The 17,105-nt window shown below is 37.9% G+C and overlaps 1 protein-coding gene across 4 annotated transcripts in view; it reads left to right on the plus strand.

Annotated features, from left to right (window-relative positions):
• The window catches only part of FAM81B (family with sequence similarity 81 member B), a 54,598-nt gene extending 39,151 nt beyond the window's left edge, over window positions 1-15,447 (plus strand). For all 4 annotated transcript variants that reach the window (XM_007078930.3, XM_042990237.1, XM_042990241.1 and 1 more), the window contains 4 exons: window positions 2,650-2,756; window positions 10,795-10,930; window positions 13,242-13,437; window positions 15,148-15,447. In XM_007078930.3, coding sequence (XP_007078992.3) covers window positions 2,650-2,756; window positions 10,795-10,930; window positions 13,242-13,437; window positions 15,148-15,281 — 573 coding nt within the window. In that variant the 3' untranslated portion in view covers window positions 15,282-15,447. The remainder of the gene's footprint in view (window positions 1-2,649; window positions 2,757-10,794; window positions 10,931-13,241; window positions 13,438-15,147) is intronic.
• The last annotated feature ends 1,658 nt before the right edge of the window (window positions 15,448-17,105 follow it).

Consider the following 17,105-nt stretch of genomic DNA (forward strand, 5'->3'; position numbering starts at 1 on the left):
TATACACAGGTTCTAGGAATTAGAGAATGGACATCTTAAAGGAGCCAGTCCACCTATCACAATTTGTCAGTTTCTTCATTCTGCTTTCCCTTGGTTAGGTTTGTTATTCTTTTTAATGGTTGGTTTACATAGCTTTATTCTCTTTAGTTGTTGGTTTACATAGCTTTATTCTGCCTTTTATGTAATTATGGAAACATTTAATGCCACAAATTTACCACTGATTATAGATGTGGCCGTGTCCTGTTGATATATAATGTCTTATTATCCTTTCCTAAGTAAATTGTAATTGCAGAGTTGAGTTATTCTTTGACACTTGTGTTAGTCCTGTGAGAAGCAAATGCCATAAAAGAGCTCATGAGCAAGAGATTTACTAAGGAAAAAAAAAACAACTGTGAAGGAAAATGGGGAGAGAGCTGGAAGAGATGGAAAGAGCCATCAGACTACAAAATAGTTCTGACTCCAGTGAAAAAGAGAGAAGGTCTTAGACAGCCATTCTAATAGTTTCATTAAGTTCTTTGAACCAAAGTCCCCCATCATAGGAATACTATTCAGACACTCACTGGAAGCAGCCAATGGGAAGTATGATATCCACACATGGTAATATGTATGAAACATAGCAGTCGGGCCCTTGGCCAATTATGCTCCTCCTAGTAGGGGATCTGAGAGGCACATTTCCATGTGAAACACTGGAATTAAACAATAGAATTAAAAGAGGTTTGTTTTTTTTTTAATACAAATTGTCAGATTTTTGTTTCTTTATACTTTTCTTATTAATTTCTACTTTCTGGGCAGTATAGAGTCATGATCTGTACTTTTCCCACTTTGTGGAATAATGTGAGCTCTTTATAGTCACATATCTACTTAGTTGTTGCAAAGGCTGACTGGGCACTGGGAAAGAATGAGTGTTTCTTGCTGTTTGCAAGTTGGATTGCTTGGTATATAAATTGACTAAATAAGTTATACTTTTCATATTTTCCTATATCTTTATTTATATTTTACTTATTTGGCCTTTGTTGGTGACAGAGAAATCATTTAAAATCATTAATATATCATCTCCCTTTATCCTTGTAATTCTATAGCTGTTACTTTTTAGTCAATATATAATGTAAATAAAGGTTCAAACTTCTTCACTGTGCAGTCTACTCTTCATCTGTAAAAATGACCACCTTTGTCTCATTTAACATATTTTGCCTCAAATAACATTTATCTAACAATATTGTTCTGCTGACTTTCCTTTTTAAGACTCTTTTACATTTATTTATTTATTCATTTATTTTGAAAGAGAGAGAGTGAAAGAGAGAGCAAAGGAGGGGCAGAGAGAGAGGGAGGGAGGGAGGGAGGGAGAGAGAGAGAGAGAGAGAGAGAGAGAGTCCCAAGCAGGTTCCATGCTGACAGCACAGACATGGGGCTTGAACTCAAAATGTGAGATCGTGACCTGAGCCAAAATCAAGAGACAGATGCTTAACCAACTGAGCCACCCAGACGCCCCTGGCTATCTTTTCCTTTGCTTTTGCCAGTGATATATTTGCCTGATATTTTATTGTTAAGAATTCTGCCTTTAAGTATACCTCCTATAAGGAGCCTGTTTTAAGTGAATCTTCTATAAATAGCCATTCATGTGCTATTGGTTGCCCACCCAACATTTATCTATTCAAACCCTTCTGTTATCCATCTCTTTCTTTTCTAAGAGAACTTAGATTTTGGTGGGTTGGGGGATTGACTCAATGGGTAATAGGCATTAAAGAGGGCACTTGTTGGGATGAGCATTGGGTGTTATATCTAACTGATGAATCACTACATTCTACTCCTGAAACCAGTACTACACTGTATGTTAAGTAACTTGAATTTAAATTAAAAAAACAAAAACAAAAAAACAAAACTTAGATTTTGTTAACTGCCCATTTTCCTCCATGCGACTGTTTCAGGAGCTGAATTCTGTTTGGCCAAAGCCCATCATGTAGTTTCATTCCCCTAGACAGTGATTAGTTTACGTGTGATTATGTGCTACAATTCTGTGTCTATTTTCCAAACCAGTCCTTTTACCTAAAGGAACTTCCTCAGTGTTTCTGGATGTGTAGAAGACCCTCTTATCCTAACTTCCAGACCTGGAACTTGTTGTTTCCTATCTTTCTATGCTCTAAAGTCATTTCACCTAAGGAAATTCCTAAGGCCTAATCTTAGGCCACTCATGTGTTTTCCTCAGAGCCCAATTAATTGTACATTTAAACATGTATTCAATAAGTATTTGGTGGATATTTATCATTGGTCAACTGATGTGCACTAAGGTTGTAGTGGTGATCGAGGATACATACCGGCTTACACAGTAATTGGGGGAAAAGTAAAGAAGCAATAAAATTAAACAATTGATAAACCAATATCAATAGCAGCCTTTTGTTATATCATTAGGTAGCCTATTATCAAGATGAATATTATAGACAGCAGAATGGAACACTTCCCTATAAATCTTTCCTTGAAGATAGTTCTGTAACTATTGAATCATTCCTTTAGAAAAGATCCTTTTCAAATGCAAATATGCTTTAATTTAGGATCAAGTCTGTTTCTTGGCTCTTTTAGGAATAAAGTATAATTAATTTAAGTGCTAGTGATTTTGTTCACACACACACAAGCTCCCTTTTGTACTTTCATTAGGTAATGCAGCTCTTAGGAAAGATTGAGGCTTCCAGTTCTGAGCAAACCTCAAATTTAAAGATGGTCCAGGGGGATTATCGCCATGAAATGAACCTTTTGGAGTTCAAGTAAGTGAATGGAAGATTTTTAATTCTGTTAAGTACATTCCAAAAGGTTTTGCCTAATGAAAGCATTGGCTTTAAATGAAAATCTATCCCAGGAATTTGAAACTGGCCAAGACATAAAGCAACAAACTGTTAGAGAGAATACTCTACACTAAAGTAATTCATACAATATTCATAATAAAGGAAATATGAGGGGAGGTGGGTGGGGGGATGTGTGAAAGAGGTGACGGGGATTAAGAAGGGCACTTGTAATGAGCACTGGGCATTATATGTAAGCATTGAATCATTAATTTGTACACATGAAACTAATTACACTGTACGTTAGCTAATTGGAATTTAAATAAAAATTTTTTAAAGAATGGATATTGTCATTCTCTTTGTTTATGTATTGCAACTGAATTGATATACATCCTGACCTTTTCCAAAGAAAAAGGATGATGATAATTTGAACTTATCATCAACTATATGTCTCAGTGTAACACACTTCATTGAATATACATCAATTCCCCAAGACTACCAAATAATTATTAAAACAACTTTGATTTACAAGCTTTCTTTTTAAAATTTCTTCTAAGATTCTCTACCTTCTTTACATTATCCTTTTTTTAAGACCGGTCTCTGTCCTATCTTCACTCAGTTCTCCCCTACGCACAGTAAAAGAGACAAGACTCCACAAACATTCAAATTATTGGCCTCCTTATTCCCCAATCCTCCTTTCTTGTATAAAAGACCACCATTTCCTGGAATCCTGGCACAGGCAAAGGAAAATTCTAGTCTCTTGGATGATACTACCTTACTGCCTCTTCTCTCCTTGTTCTTTTTCCCCTTGGATTTTCCACTTGGGTTTAATGACTTGGTCAAATCCAGTGTTCTGAATATACTCTGCTTGCTCCATTTTCCCCCATCCTTACAGTATTTCATCAAATCTAATTTTTAAGATACCTCCTGATTTCAGAGATGTTAAATTGGGAAATACGTGTGTCCTAGAAACTGATGAAAAACTATACTCATCTCTAAAATTCAAAGAAGTAAATGTCTTGTGTAAAGAGAATATAGCCACTTACTTCATACAATAAAAAAGCGTGTCTAGGTACTTAAATTCCAGTACAATGAGGATGCCCAGTAAATATCTGCGTGGTGCTTGGTCTAATCCCATTAGCTTAGAATTAAATAAAGTGTTCCAAGTAGAAGAGTAAACTGTTTCTAGAGGTACACTTTAAGAAATGATTTTCCTGGGGGAGAAAAGGGACTTATAATCTGGAATGGAATACTGGCTTAAATGGATGAAGTACGTTAACAAATAGAAAATCAGGGCACCTAAGTGGCTCAGTTGGTTAAGCATCCAACTTTGGCTCAGGTCATGATCTCACGGATTTGTGAGTTCGAGCCCCGCATGGGGCTCTATGCTGACAGCTCAGAGCCTGAAGCTTGCTTCAGATTCTGTGTCTCCCTCTCTTTCTGCCCTCCCCCACTTGCACCCTCTCTCTCTCTCTTTCTGTCTCAAGAATAAACATTAAAAATAAATTTAGAAAAAGGGGCGCCTGGGTGGCTCAGTTGGTTAAGCGTCCAACTCTTGGTTTCAGCTCAGGTCATGATCTCGTGGTTCATGAGTCTGAGCTCCGCATCAGGCTCTGCACTTACAGCTCAGAGCCTGCTTGGGATTCTCTCTCTCTCTCTCTCTCCCTCTCTCTCTGCCCCTCCCTTGTTCACGCTCTCTCTCGCTCAAAATAAATAAACGTAAAAAAAATTTTTTTAATGAAATAAAAAGTAACAAAATAAAACAAAGATGAAAAAAAGTTCTCCATCTCAGCTTCCTTAAAGTAACCAATGCTAACACCAGAGATATGTCCTCCCACACTGTCCTCCTTGTTAATATAAATATCTAACAGAAAAAGGATGTTTATATATATTTTATGTATCATACACTATTTGTATAGAAAGAACATGGCTTTTTAAAATACACCCTATACACATTACTCAATAATTTGCTTTTTTATAGTGCATTGTAATCATCTCTCTAGATCAGTGAGTATTATTCTAACATTAGTTTAATAGTTGTGTAATATTTTAACTTACAGATGTGCTATAGCTAATTCAATCACTTATTATATTGATTCTTTCCAGTTTACAGCTATCCCAAACAAACCCCAAAATTATTGTGTGTATATATCTTTAAATATCCTTAAATTTAGATGTTATTTCTACCGGCAAGATTCCTAGGTCAAAGAGTTCATTTATTAATTTTTATAAATTTATTATTATTATTTTTTTAATGTAGCAACGCCCACTTCCACCAGCAATATATGAGAAGACCTTTCTCTACATTCTTATCAACACTGGATGTTCTTTTTAATATGTGCCAATTCAAGGATGAAGATTGAATGTTTTGTTTCTATTTGCTTTCCCTTCACCATTTGAATTTCCTTTTCTGTGAATTACCCATTCTTATCATTTGTCAAAGTTTATATCATGACTTTCCTCATATTCTTATCAATTTGTAGGATTCCTTCACATTAGAGATATTAACACTTTGACTGAGATATTTATTACAAATATATTTTCTTCAAAGAGAAAGTAAGGCAAATAGGGCTCTCTTTTTTTTCTTTTCCATTCAGAGCATTTCTCCAATTAAAATAGATGGGGTATAGTATTTGCTTTTCCTTTTTTAAGAAACTACTGTCTCTGAGAAAAGGGATTTAAAAAAAATTTAATAGCATTCAAAAATGTGTTTAATTGGACAGTGTTACCATTTAGAAACTTTAACAATTTCAAGTTTAATGGCCAATTAAATTTATGTCTTATATACAACTTAAAAGCCCCAATACTGTCTGTGGTTTTCTAGTGAATTCCTAGGACTTTGGCATTCAACACTAGACCTAACAAAGGAGATGCACAGGCTCTTCATCTGAACACCAATATGGAGACTCCTTTTTCCAGAAAGGTCTTAGTCACATGTTCAGCTAAATAACTTCCTAAGCTAACCACTTAGTGCTTATAGAGCAAGAGTCTTAGTCATCATAAAATATGGCTGTTTTTTTAGGAAGGGTTTAGCAGGGGAAGTACCTATTAGTCACTCCCTAGATAGTTCTTGCTGCTGACAATGTTTAATTGATAGTGATTTATTAGAAAAGAAAAAGTATATGGTCAATGAAGTAAATGCATAGACTCAAATCTTGCCATACAGCTTTGAAAATGCTAACACAGTATTATGTTACAAACTATTCAAGTCGAGGATACGTCTCATCCATCTTCGTATTCTCAGCACCCAGCACATTCAGATGCAAATAGCCAATGAATATTTTGAAAATCAGTAATGTGTAAGTTGTGTTTTGGAATACTCAAAGACAACATCATAGCCATATACAGTTGGGAGGAAATATACAAATAAGTGAAAAGCTAAACACGAAGTAAAAGTTAAGACAGTGTTAGAGGAAATAGATCAGTAGACAGAAATAAGAAATGTACTAATTGTTATTTCTGAATGTCTACCAATCCCTAAGTGACCAAGATATTCAGGTGCGTCCATCTCTGCAGTGTAAGTCTTCTCCCCATTTTAATGATGAGGAAACACAATCATAGAAATTAAATACTTTGCCCAAAGTCACATCACTAGAAAATATCTGACTCCAAACCTCAGGTTGTTTTGTCAATCTATGACACCTCCATCTCACAACTCCAGCCATTAGTAAGCTAATTGTACTACAGAAATTTAGGGAATGGGAAGATCACATCTGCTTGAAACTATGAAGGTAAGAAGCTATGAAGGTATTGGGATTTAAGCTCAAGTACAATATGTAACAACAAGCAAAAAGCTTCCTATCAGAATGGAGTTGGAGTTGTTCTTTACTTGCGTCATTAGGACATAAAGAAGAAGTTGAAGTAGATAGGCACAAACTTAGTAGAAATAATTTTCTTAGAATTAATTTCTTTCTTCTGACATGAAATTTAAAATCTTAGGTTCAGTCTCCAAAACTGACTTGGTTAAAGCCACTATCTGAATTCTTGAGAGCCTATTAAGAGTAACATTTTTCAAGAAATCAAACTTTTCATGTCTTCTGGAAAAGTTCAATTGATTATTAAATGCAAGACAATGAGTTTGAGACTTAAGAGAACTGGTTAAAAAAAAAAAAAAAAAGCCCCAGATTGGAGCTATGTCCTCATTTACGTATGTCAACCATAACCACAGCGGTCACTAGGATGACTGTTGCAAGCCCTACACTCTGTCCTCACCATTCATGTTCATCACAGCCATCTGCTGTGTCTATGACTCCCCATTAAATTTTATTTTATGCTTTTGTGACTTTCTCCCTTATAATTGCCCTTGGTGTGTATATTAAGTTGATTCCACCAATATAAAAAAATTTTTTAACTGTATCCCACATTATTCTAGTAAGATCTGTGGCCATAACTTAAAAGTCTGACTTTTGTGTTTTTTGAAAAAGAAAATCAGCTATCTATGCTACCTACTTACTTACCTATCTACCTACCTATCTATATCTAACTACATATTTTTAAAAATATTCATTTTTGAGAGAGAGAGAGAAAGTGTGCAAGTGGGGGGGGGTGGTGGGCAGAGAGAGACAGAGACAGAATCTGAAGCAGGCTCCAAGCTGTCAGCACAGAGCCCAATGTGGAGCTGGAACCCACGAACTGTGAGATCATGAGCTGAGTCGAAGTTGGACGCTTAACTGACTGAGCCACCCAGGCACCCTATATCTATCTACATCTGATAGAAATACTACCGTAATTATTGGAATAGAGGATTTGGGAACTAAAATGTGAATGTCATATTTCACCCTGTTGAAATTTTAATTATAAATACTGTAATTCACAGAAAAGTCATTCTCTCATGGAAAGCATGCCCATTATGTTAGGAGAAAGTCTAAGTAAAGGAGACGTATATAAACCTTTATTTTAGCTTCTCTTTTTTTATCTTTCAAGGAGAATGCTTTTTAAAAAATGCTTTCATATTTTCATAAACTACCAGTTCTGACTTTTCATGGTAACCAGTAAAGTCAGTCTCTAATTGCAGGCAAAACCTTATAATAAAATGATCACAGGTAATAACTCATTCTTTATGACTATTTTAATTTCAGAATTCTAATTACTGATATGCACTTCTGGAGATATTACTTGGTCACATTTAATGGTTCCCTGGTTTTCAGAGGGATGTTAATATCACATCAGTAGTAAATGTTCCTATTTACACACACAGTAAAAGTGCACACTGAAGGCTGGATTTCCAATTGCAAAGCTACCTCTTGATTATCTGGGGATTTACTGTCCCTCTTAACAATCACTATTAATTAATATTTCCACCACAGATAGGAAAGACAAGATGAAAATTGAAGATTAGATATCTAAATAAGCAAATGTACAATTTGTTATTTGTGAACAGCTCTAGTAAAGGGTATTAAATGAGAAACAATGAATCATTTATTCAACAACTATTCATCGAGCGCTTTCTAAATTCCAGCCACTGTTCACAGCCATGAACAAAGCAAATTCCTTGCTTTCATGGAGCTTAGATTCTAGTGAAGTAGACAGCACACAAATTGTATATATCACATGGTGATCAGCATTTTGGAAAAAATAAAGTAGGGTAAAGGAATAAGGGAGGGTCAGATGGGGAAAAAGAAATTTTTTTTTAAAGTGTGGTTTTAAAAAGTCCTGGGGCGCCTGGGCGGCTCAGTCAGTTAAACATCAGACTCTTGATTTCTGCTCAGGTCACGATTTTACAGTCGTGAGATCAAGCCCTGAGTCGGGCTCCTTGCTGGGTATGGAGCCTGCTTAAGATTCTCCCTTTGCCCCTCCCCCACTTGTGTGCTTGCATGCTCTCTCTCAAATAAAAATAAAAATAAACCAACAAACAAAGTCAGTCCTATGTTAAGGAGGGAAATGGTGCTTGAAAAGATATCTGAATGAAATGAGGGCAGGAGCCACTGGGTATTCTAAGGAAGAGTGTTCCAGACATAGAAAACAGTTGGCTAAAATGAGGCTGTCCATGTGTCAGTTGGGAACTTATTTGAGATCCATCAGCTGTTAGTCAGTAGCACAGGTGTTTGGAAATCATGATTAGATTAGCAGGAACTGTGGCCGATGGTATCTTCTCAATGTGGAAATACTCACCTGAATCAAGATACGCTTTCTATGTGAAAAGTATCTCTCTCCGTATCAAAACATGTGATAATTCAAAGCAATGAAGATTAGAATTCAGGTATTATACCACAGTTAATACAGCTACTGGAAAATTAACTTTTCCCATTCCTTGATTTCATCATCTAAATTCTGGTTTCTCAACGTGGGCACTATTGGCGTTTGGGATGGGTAATTCTTTTCTGTGAGGCTGTTCTGTGCATTGTAGGATGTTTAGCAGTATTTCTGGCGTCTACACACTCCACATGTCAGTAGCACCTCCAAGTTGTGACAACCAAAAATGTCTCCGTACGTTGTTAGAGGGCCACTGCTCTAAATAAAAACTGGAAATGGTCTCATATAATTTGTCTTTTCCAAATACTAGTCCAAACACTTTTTCAAGGAAGCTAGAGACACATACATGCAGTATATGTCCAGCATGTCTTAAGCAATTTCCAGTGATAAATACCGCAAAATTATCGAAATATAATTTTTCCTGAAAAATTACAGCATTATAGCAATGATTACTTCAAGCCATCCACATGTTGTAAGTTAGTCTGAATATTTTCAATAATAAACAACATGCAGTACTCCTGCCTGTCTAATATAGTGCCTATTCTAGAAGGGAATTTGAAATTGACATTTTACTACAAGCTAGTCACACGCAGAAAACATACAGAGACCGCTTGGCAGTCCCCATCCTCATCCTTCCTCTTCTCAGACCATATTTCTCAGTCATTCCAGCTATGGATTCTCCTTTTTTACTCAAACCTCAGCCATTCTAGAGTGACTTTTCATATTGAAGCTATATGATTCCAATCTTTTCAATCTCTGTAATAACATCCACTTCCATTTTAAAAAATCATTCATTCTCTGTTATTCAATATTCCTATGGTGCATCATTTTTATGCCAGCGGTCGTTTCCTGCACCTTAGTGTATTATATATCTGTTTTTGCCCCACATGAGTAACTCAGTACCTCTTTAAGCCCTCCCTGAACCCTACTCCCTAAAGAATCCACAGAGACCCACTGGAGGCAAAGGGGACTTTACTGAGGATCTCACCTGAGACAGAAAAGACAACCAAGGACTGTCTCCCATGGGCACTCTGCTTTCCCAAAGTCCTTCTGGGTCTTTCTTCCTGCTCCCTTCCCTACATCCTACCTATGATTTTCTCTGGCCCAGCTCCTCCCCCAGCTGGGTAGTGACCTTTGCAGGACAGAGATTCCACCAACTTCCACCCTTAGCCAAATCTGCCCACTGCTAAGAATGATTTGCATACTTTCTACTAATTTTTTACATTAGAAAATGTATTTCATGATGTGATTATCTGTTGCTTAAATTTCAGTGTATGTAAAGTTAGATTAGACAACCAAGTTCTTTTTTCATTTGTTTGTATTGTATGTGGCTGCTTTCCCACTACAATGGCAGCACTGAGTGGTTAAAGAATTGACTGGTTGCAATGGAGACCATATGGCGCACAAAGCCTAAAATATTTACTATCGACATTTCATAGAAGAAGTTTGCTGACCCCTACGTACCCCGGAGTGATATCACCATCCAAGTGGCTTGTCAAGGTGTTTCTTCCACATATACAATGTACCCCAGGCCCTAAGAGGAAACCTGCATGGATGGATGATACATGTGTTTCTGTGTGTCCATGTGTCTGTCTTTGTGTATATGTGTATTTTAAGGTATGCAGAGGGGTGTTGTCAGCAGCCGGGTCGAATGCAAGCTTGGGGCAGGGACCCAAAATGTGCTCCCTTGCTCCCTACCTCCCACATCAACCCATAAGTACTTGTTAGACATCTTGAACCTCATCATCTGAAAAACTGCAGTTTGTCAATACTAAATTTTGGTTTTATGTTTAAATTTACTTTATTAAAATATAACTATTTTCCCCCTTAGATTTAATTCAGTTTCAAACAACTTATATGAGGCAGTTGAGAACCATCAAAAATGGACAGAGAAACAGTTCCTCAACTATGAAAAAGACCACCTTGGCTATGTAAATCAATGTCTGAAGCTCCTACAGGAGAAGCTGGTAAGTAAACATCTCCATAGTCATTGTCTGGATGTTGAAAGTTTCACTAGGACATTCACAGTAACCTTCACTGTGTCAGTAATTAACCTTTTCTGGCACCAGAATGGGAATCCAGAGGCCTGCCTTTTGGTTCTGTGTGCTACTCTCCAACTCCGGGAACCCACACTCCTGAGTGTGCTCTACCCATAATAATCTAAAGAGAGGTGTTTTGTTTTTTTTTTTTAAATACATATTCTCGGTTCCAACCCAGAGCTGAGGTCCCTGGGGCCTCTCCTGGAGATCTGTGCGCCTAGGCAAGCCTCCTGGAGGACACTTAGACACAGTAAAGCCTGAAAACTTCTGCCATAGACAAGCCAGTTTACCTCTCTGAAGATCCATCTGTCAATCAAAGGTTTTCAAAACTTCTTTTCCAGAGGCAACCTCATAGAGAAACTCCCAGCTTTGGGGCAAGACTACCAGGATGGAGGGGAAATCTGTTGATTGCAGGTACCCCTCACTCCAAGCAGTGCATCCAACCAGCTGCTGGCCCCAATGGGAGAGCAACACATTGGGAGGCCCCAATGTGGACCATCCGTGTCATCAGTGACTGCCAGCCTTGCTGGTGATTCAAATAAGATGTTTCTGGAATTTCGGTAGAGGGGCTTTGGGCAGCTAGGTTTGTAGACAGCTGACAGAGGCAGGAGTCCAAGAGATGTAGATAACCATTCCAGCTTTATCACTGATAAGGCTATTGAAGTCTGTGTGGTCCAACATGCAGCCAACAGGGCCTGCTAGTTCTCTAGGATTTAGACAGACTCATCCACCAGTTATAGGCAGCACTAGGTGACCACAGGGTCACCTGCAGGCAGAAGCTTTCCACCACAAGTAAGAAAGAGGCTGGAATCCACTTTCCCGATGCAGGCAGGGCCAAAAATAGGAGGGGGGCGCCTGGGTGGATCGGTCGGTTGGGCCTCCGACTTTGGCCTAGATCATGGTCTGGTGATTCATGAGTTCCAGCCCCGCGTGGGGCTCGGCGCTGACAGCTCAGAACCAGGAGCCTGCTTCTAGATTCTGTGTCTCCTCCTCTCTCTGCCCCTCCCCTGCTCATGCTCTGTCTCTCTCTGTCTCTCAAAAATAAATAAATGTTAAAAAAATAATAATAAAAAATAGGAGGAACAATGGGGCCAAGTCACTGTTACCCAGTTCCTGCTGGCAAGTTCCCTGTGAGAAGGGTAAGAAGGATCAGAGAAGCTCCTGAGCCTGGGGCATCCATGAAGTCCCCACCTCACTGCAATTAGAATCATCTGGAGAGTTTTTCAACTAGATAAATTCCTGAGTTCCACTGTGGACCAATTAAATCAGTTTCGTGAGGGGTGGGGTGGTGGTAGTGGTTGTGTGATGGTCCAGGTGATATCAATAGATAACAGAGGTCAAGAATCACTATTCTAGCTGAACTCTGTCCACGTGGAGATATGAAGCTCGAGGGAATAGGAATGTGTAACAGGAACATGACCCAGGAGCTTAAAGCAGTGTCTAAAATGCCTCCCTTCAGGCGCCTGGGTGGCTCAGTCAGTTGAGCGTCTGACTTCGGCTCACGTCATGATCTCACAGTTTGTGAGTTCGAGCCCCGTATAGGGCTCTGTGCTGACAGCTCAGGGCCTGGAGCCTGCTTCAGATTCTGTGTCTCCCTCTCTCTCTGCCCCTCCCCTGCTTCCACTCTGTCTCTCTCTCTCTCTCAAAAATAAAGATTAAAAAAATAAATAAAATGCCTTCCTTGACCACAATTCTTTAAACACTAGACTGTAATTCCAACTCCTCAAGGCATTTCAGCAAAACCACAGTCCTTTCTTTTCTTTTTCCTATCACATGCAGAATTCTAGAAACTGCAAACAAGGTCAAGCAAAGGGATGAACTCTCACACGTGTGAACACAGTTTTAGATACAAAGGAACCTGGTTGGAATTTTCATGTTTAATATGGAAAAGTGAACTTGTTGGGGCGCCTGGGTGGCTCAGTTGGTTAAGTGGCTGACTTTGTCTCAGGTCATGATCTCACGGGTGATGAGTTCGAGCCCTGAGTCAGGCTGTGTGCTGACAGCTCAGAACCTGGAGCCTGTTTCAGATTCTGTGTCTCCTTTTCTCTCTGCCCCTTCACTGCTTATGCTCTCTCTCTCACTCTCAAAAAATAATAATAATAATAATAATAATAATAATAAATATTTAAAAAAATAAAATAAATAAAAGTGAACTTGTTAAAAACATTCCTTAAGCTGAAGTACATATCCATCTAAGTTTTCTCTTCTGCAGAATTTTATCTCATGATATCTTTTATAGGAAAAGTCTGAAAATAAAATGGAAGAGAAATTACTGAAGCTTTCAAGCAAATTAGAGAATTTCATTAACACAGAGAAACAGGAAGCAGAACTAAGTACAGTAAAGCATATAGAAAATAAACTGTCCAAAAAGATGAACCAACTGGAAAAGCACATCTGGGGTGAATTAGAGAAAATTCAGACTGAATATCAATCAGGTGAGCAGACACCTTTGATTAAGAACACTAGTTCTTGCTTATCCAATTCCTCAGAGTTGTCTACTTGGAGCTCATGGCCATGGATCAGTCTTGTCATTATTGATATCCTTCCGTATTTAATCTCACTTTTCTAACTATCCCATAGAATGTCAGCGTGCCATTGGAAGGTAGATAAACAAGTTCACATTCTTCATTCAGACTGGGCAGTGTCACAAGCTTGCCAACACTGTGAGGTTGTTTTTGTTTGTTTGTTTTGTTTTTTGTTTTTTTACGGAGATCATAGAATCATAGAATTGTTAGACTTGGAACGTCCTTGAGATCAAGACCTGACTTGTGGTATGTCATGAAATCAGGACTTGAAATCGAATGCCCCTCATTGAACTGCAGGTAATGAGCCTGGACGGATGTCAGACTGGAGACCTGACCTTTACAAGTGAGAGAGAGATGAATTAACAGAGTCCGGTATAATGACTGCTTTTCTTCTTAAGGAGGCTAATGGCAGCAGTGTCAAGCTGAGCTAACATCAAAGAGGATTAATTTGAAAGGCTCATCTAATTTGTCAAAGGGAAGGACATGGGATAGGAGCTGGGGAGCAGCCATCTGCCTCCAGTCACAATTCTGAGCAAATTACCAGAACCAGAGGTTCCTTTATTAAAGAAAGTCCCAATTCATTTTCCGTCTTCTAGTTCTCAGAAAAATGCCTGCAAATTCTCTCAAATGTTGATCCTGTACAGAGATGCCTTGAAGGTGTCTTGGGAAGATATTATGGTCTCATTCTCCCCGATGCTTGATGCTCGTAGCATATAAGTAAAATTTGCTGCCTGGAAATCTGACCCACACTTCCCCTATCCCCATCTCCCATTGTCAAACCAAAATAATGAATTATCTGGTCAGGAATCACATTCCAAACTTAACTCGCCCTTGTTTTAGGTCCCTGCTTTCTACTTAAATACCAGAGGTTTCATTATATTCATCCCATTAGTATAACCCCAGGATGAGCCAAAGAGGAATTTGCATTCTGCTTTTTTTCTGCATTTTACTAACTGGAAGTTCTAGGAAAGGGGAATTTCAAATTAATGGTGTGCTCTTTTATGCCTTTAATAAAAATGTGTTGAGAAATGACTATTTGAAAGGCCCAGTGAGTAAGAAATGGGCTGTACCCTAAGAAGCTTGCAGTCTGGTGGGTCTGTGGTCATGAGTGACTAGACCTGCATAAAAGAGAAGGTGCTGGCGGAGGGGGGTGCAGGGGGAACAGCTGGTGGCCACTCCTTAGGTCCCTCAACAGGTCATTTTCTGAGAAGTTTTAAAATCTCACCTGTGTTCTTTATCTTCAATTTGGTAAACAAGGATTAAAAAAGAGATCATCCAAATCTCTTATTAAAGCATACAGAGAGAAGAAAATATTTTAAATTTCTCTCTTGAAATATAGAATTATTTAGTTATGCAATATATTTGGGCAAGGAGAAGGAGAGGAATTGAATTAAAATTTCCCGATGAAGCCAGATACAAGCGGAAACACTATCGCTAATATATCTTCATGATATAGAAGAAATGGGTTATTGTACATTTTTACACTGGTCTTAATGGAATTTAATATGCTTTAAATGATGATCAATTATGGCAGAAGCGCTGATTAGCAACTTTTGTTTAAAAAAAAAATTCCAATGCATTGTTTAATTTCAGTATACCTTTTCTCATATCCTCTTCCAGGATTTAAATCAATTCATGACTCTCTCAGCTCCCTCCAGCAAATACAGAAAACAAAGATGGATTTAGAGAAATATAAAGTACAGAAAGACCTAAAGAAATTACAGCGTAAGATAGTGGAACTCCAGGAAGTATAAAACTTTTCTGTCATCTTTTTCACCAGCCAATATAGTGGTTTGCTGGCAAAAGTTGGGAAGAAGTTAATATCTCTGGGATGTTGACTGCTTCTTATACCTCTGTATTTCTTACCACCCTTTTCAGGAAACGAATGTGCCAGAAAACCCAATAAAGCAGAGAAGTTTATCATGTCTTCACTAATTTATTAATGAAAAAGTTAAGGAATTTTTTACATACATGCCTTTTCATATTTTTATTTGCCTATAGAAAAGAGCATTCAAATAATGTACATATACAAGTGAAATGGGACTGGTGTAAACATAAAACGAGGGCAGGAACTGTGGCAAATTGGACCACTTACCCTGTCTACAAAGGAATAGCCACCATGCAGTCCTGGTTCATCATTAATATGCATATAATCCATTGGTGCCAAGATTTCATTTTTCAAGAGAAACTAGAAATCTGGTTTAATTTATTTATTTTTTTAACGTTTTATTTATTTTTGAGACAGGGAGAGACAGAGCATGAACGGGGAAGGGTCAGAGAGAGGGAGACACAGAATCCGAAACAGGCTCCAGGCTCTGAGCTGTCAGCACAGAGCCCGACGCGAGGCTCGAACTCACGGACCACTGCGAGATCATGACCTGAGCTGAAGTCGGCTGCTTAACCAACTGAGCCACCCAGGCACCCCTAGAAATCTGGTTTTAGATGAAGCCATTTATAAGCATTAGCAACTAGTTCAGAACAGTTCTTACACTAGGAGGGAATATCTGCGGGACAGATACAACTAGCAGGCTATCAAATTGCAACTTCGAATCCAGAGATTCTTGTCTTCTAACAATCCCAATATTTATAGCAAGTCTAACTTATTCATATTTAAATGATTGATTCATTGTACTCATATCAGAAATATGAGCAAGTAAGAGCTAACTATGCAAAATAAGAAAATACACCAGTTTCCATGAAAAATCATCCAACATAATTTGATCTAGGTGCTAAATTCGGGAGTACTTCAAAAACACAAATTAGTTTCCTATAAAATTAAAATATTTCTAATTTTTCTAGACATATATGTTAAATGTAGAGTCTAGTATTAGGCAATAAAATCATTAAAGGTAAAAATAAGCTATGCATGTCTTATACTGTCTGCTGGAAACAAAGACTATTTCCTTTTTTTTTTAAGTTTATTTTTAGAGAAAGAGTGCATGTACAAGCAGGGAGTGGCAGAGAGAGAGAGAGGGAAAGAGAGAACCCCAAGCAGACTCCACACTGTCAACACAGAGCCTAATGAGGGGCTCTAGCTCATAAAATCATGAGCTGAGCCGAAATCCAGTCAGATGCTTAACTGACTGAGTGCCCAGATACCCCCAAAGACTAATTCTTAATCACAGAGCTTTCTGTAAATCTGGTAAGAGGACCCTTGCTTCAGACTTAGTCTCCTGCCTTGGTTTAGGGAGAAGTGATAACTTTTCCCCTAAGAAAGTACAAACTTACCTTCCAAATAAAATTTTGACCAGTGCCAACCTATTACATGAAACATCTCCATTTATTTTTATTAATTTACACAAAGCATCATGGACTATATTTCACAGGATTTTCATAGCAGAATTTAAGAGTTTAAAATGCAATAGCAAGTATTCTTTGCAAACAAGTGTCATGCTAAGACATAGGGTCAATACCTCAAGTAATACTAATTAATTCTTATAAGTTGATAAGAAAATAATAATACTGAACAGGCAAGTCACAGAAGAATACAATAATAAATGAAGATATGAAAAGACATTCAACCTATTAAATACAAGTTAAAGGAACCATTTTCATATTGTCATAAATTAAAACAATTG

The sequence above is a fragment of the Panthera tigris genome, chromosome A1 (genome assembly GCF_018350195.1).
Source record: "Panthera tigris isolate Pti1 chromosome A1, P.tigris_Pti1_mat1.1, whole genome shotgun sequence".
Lineage (NCBI taxonomy): Eukaryota > Metazoa > Chordata > Mammalia > Carnivora > Felidae > Panthera > Panthera tigris.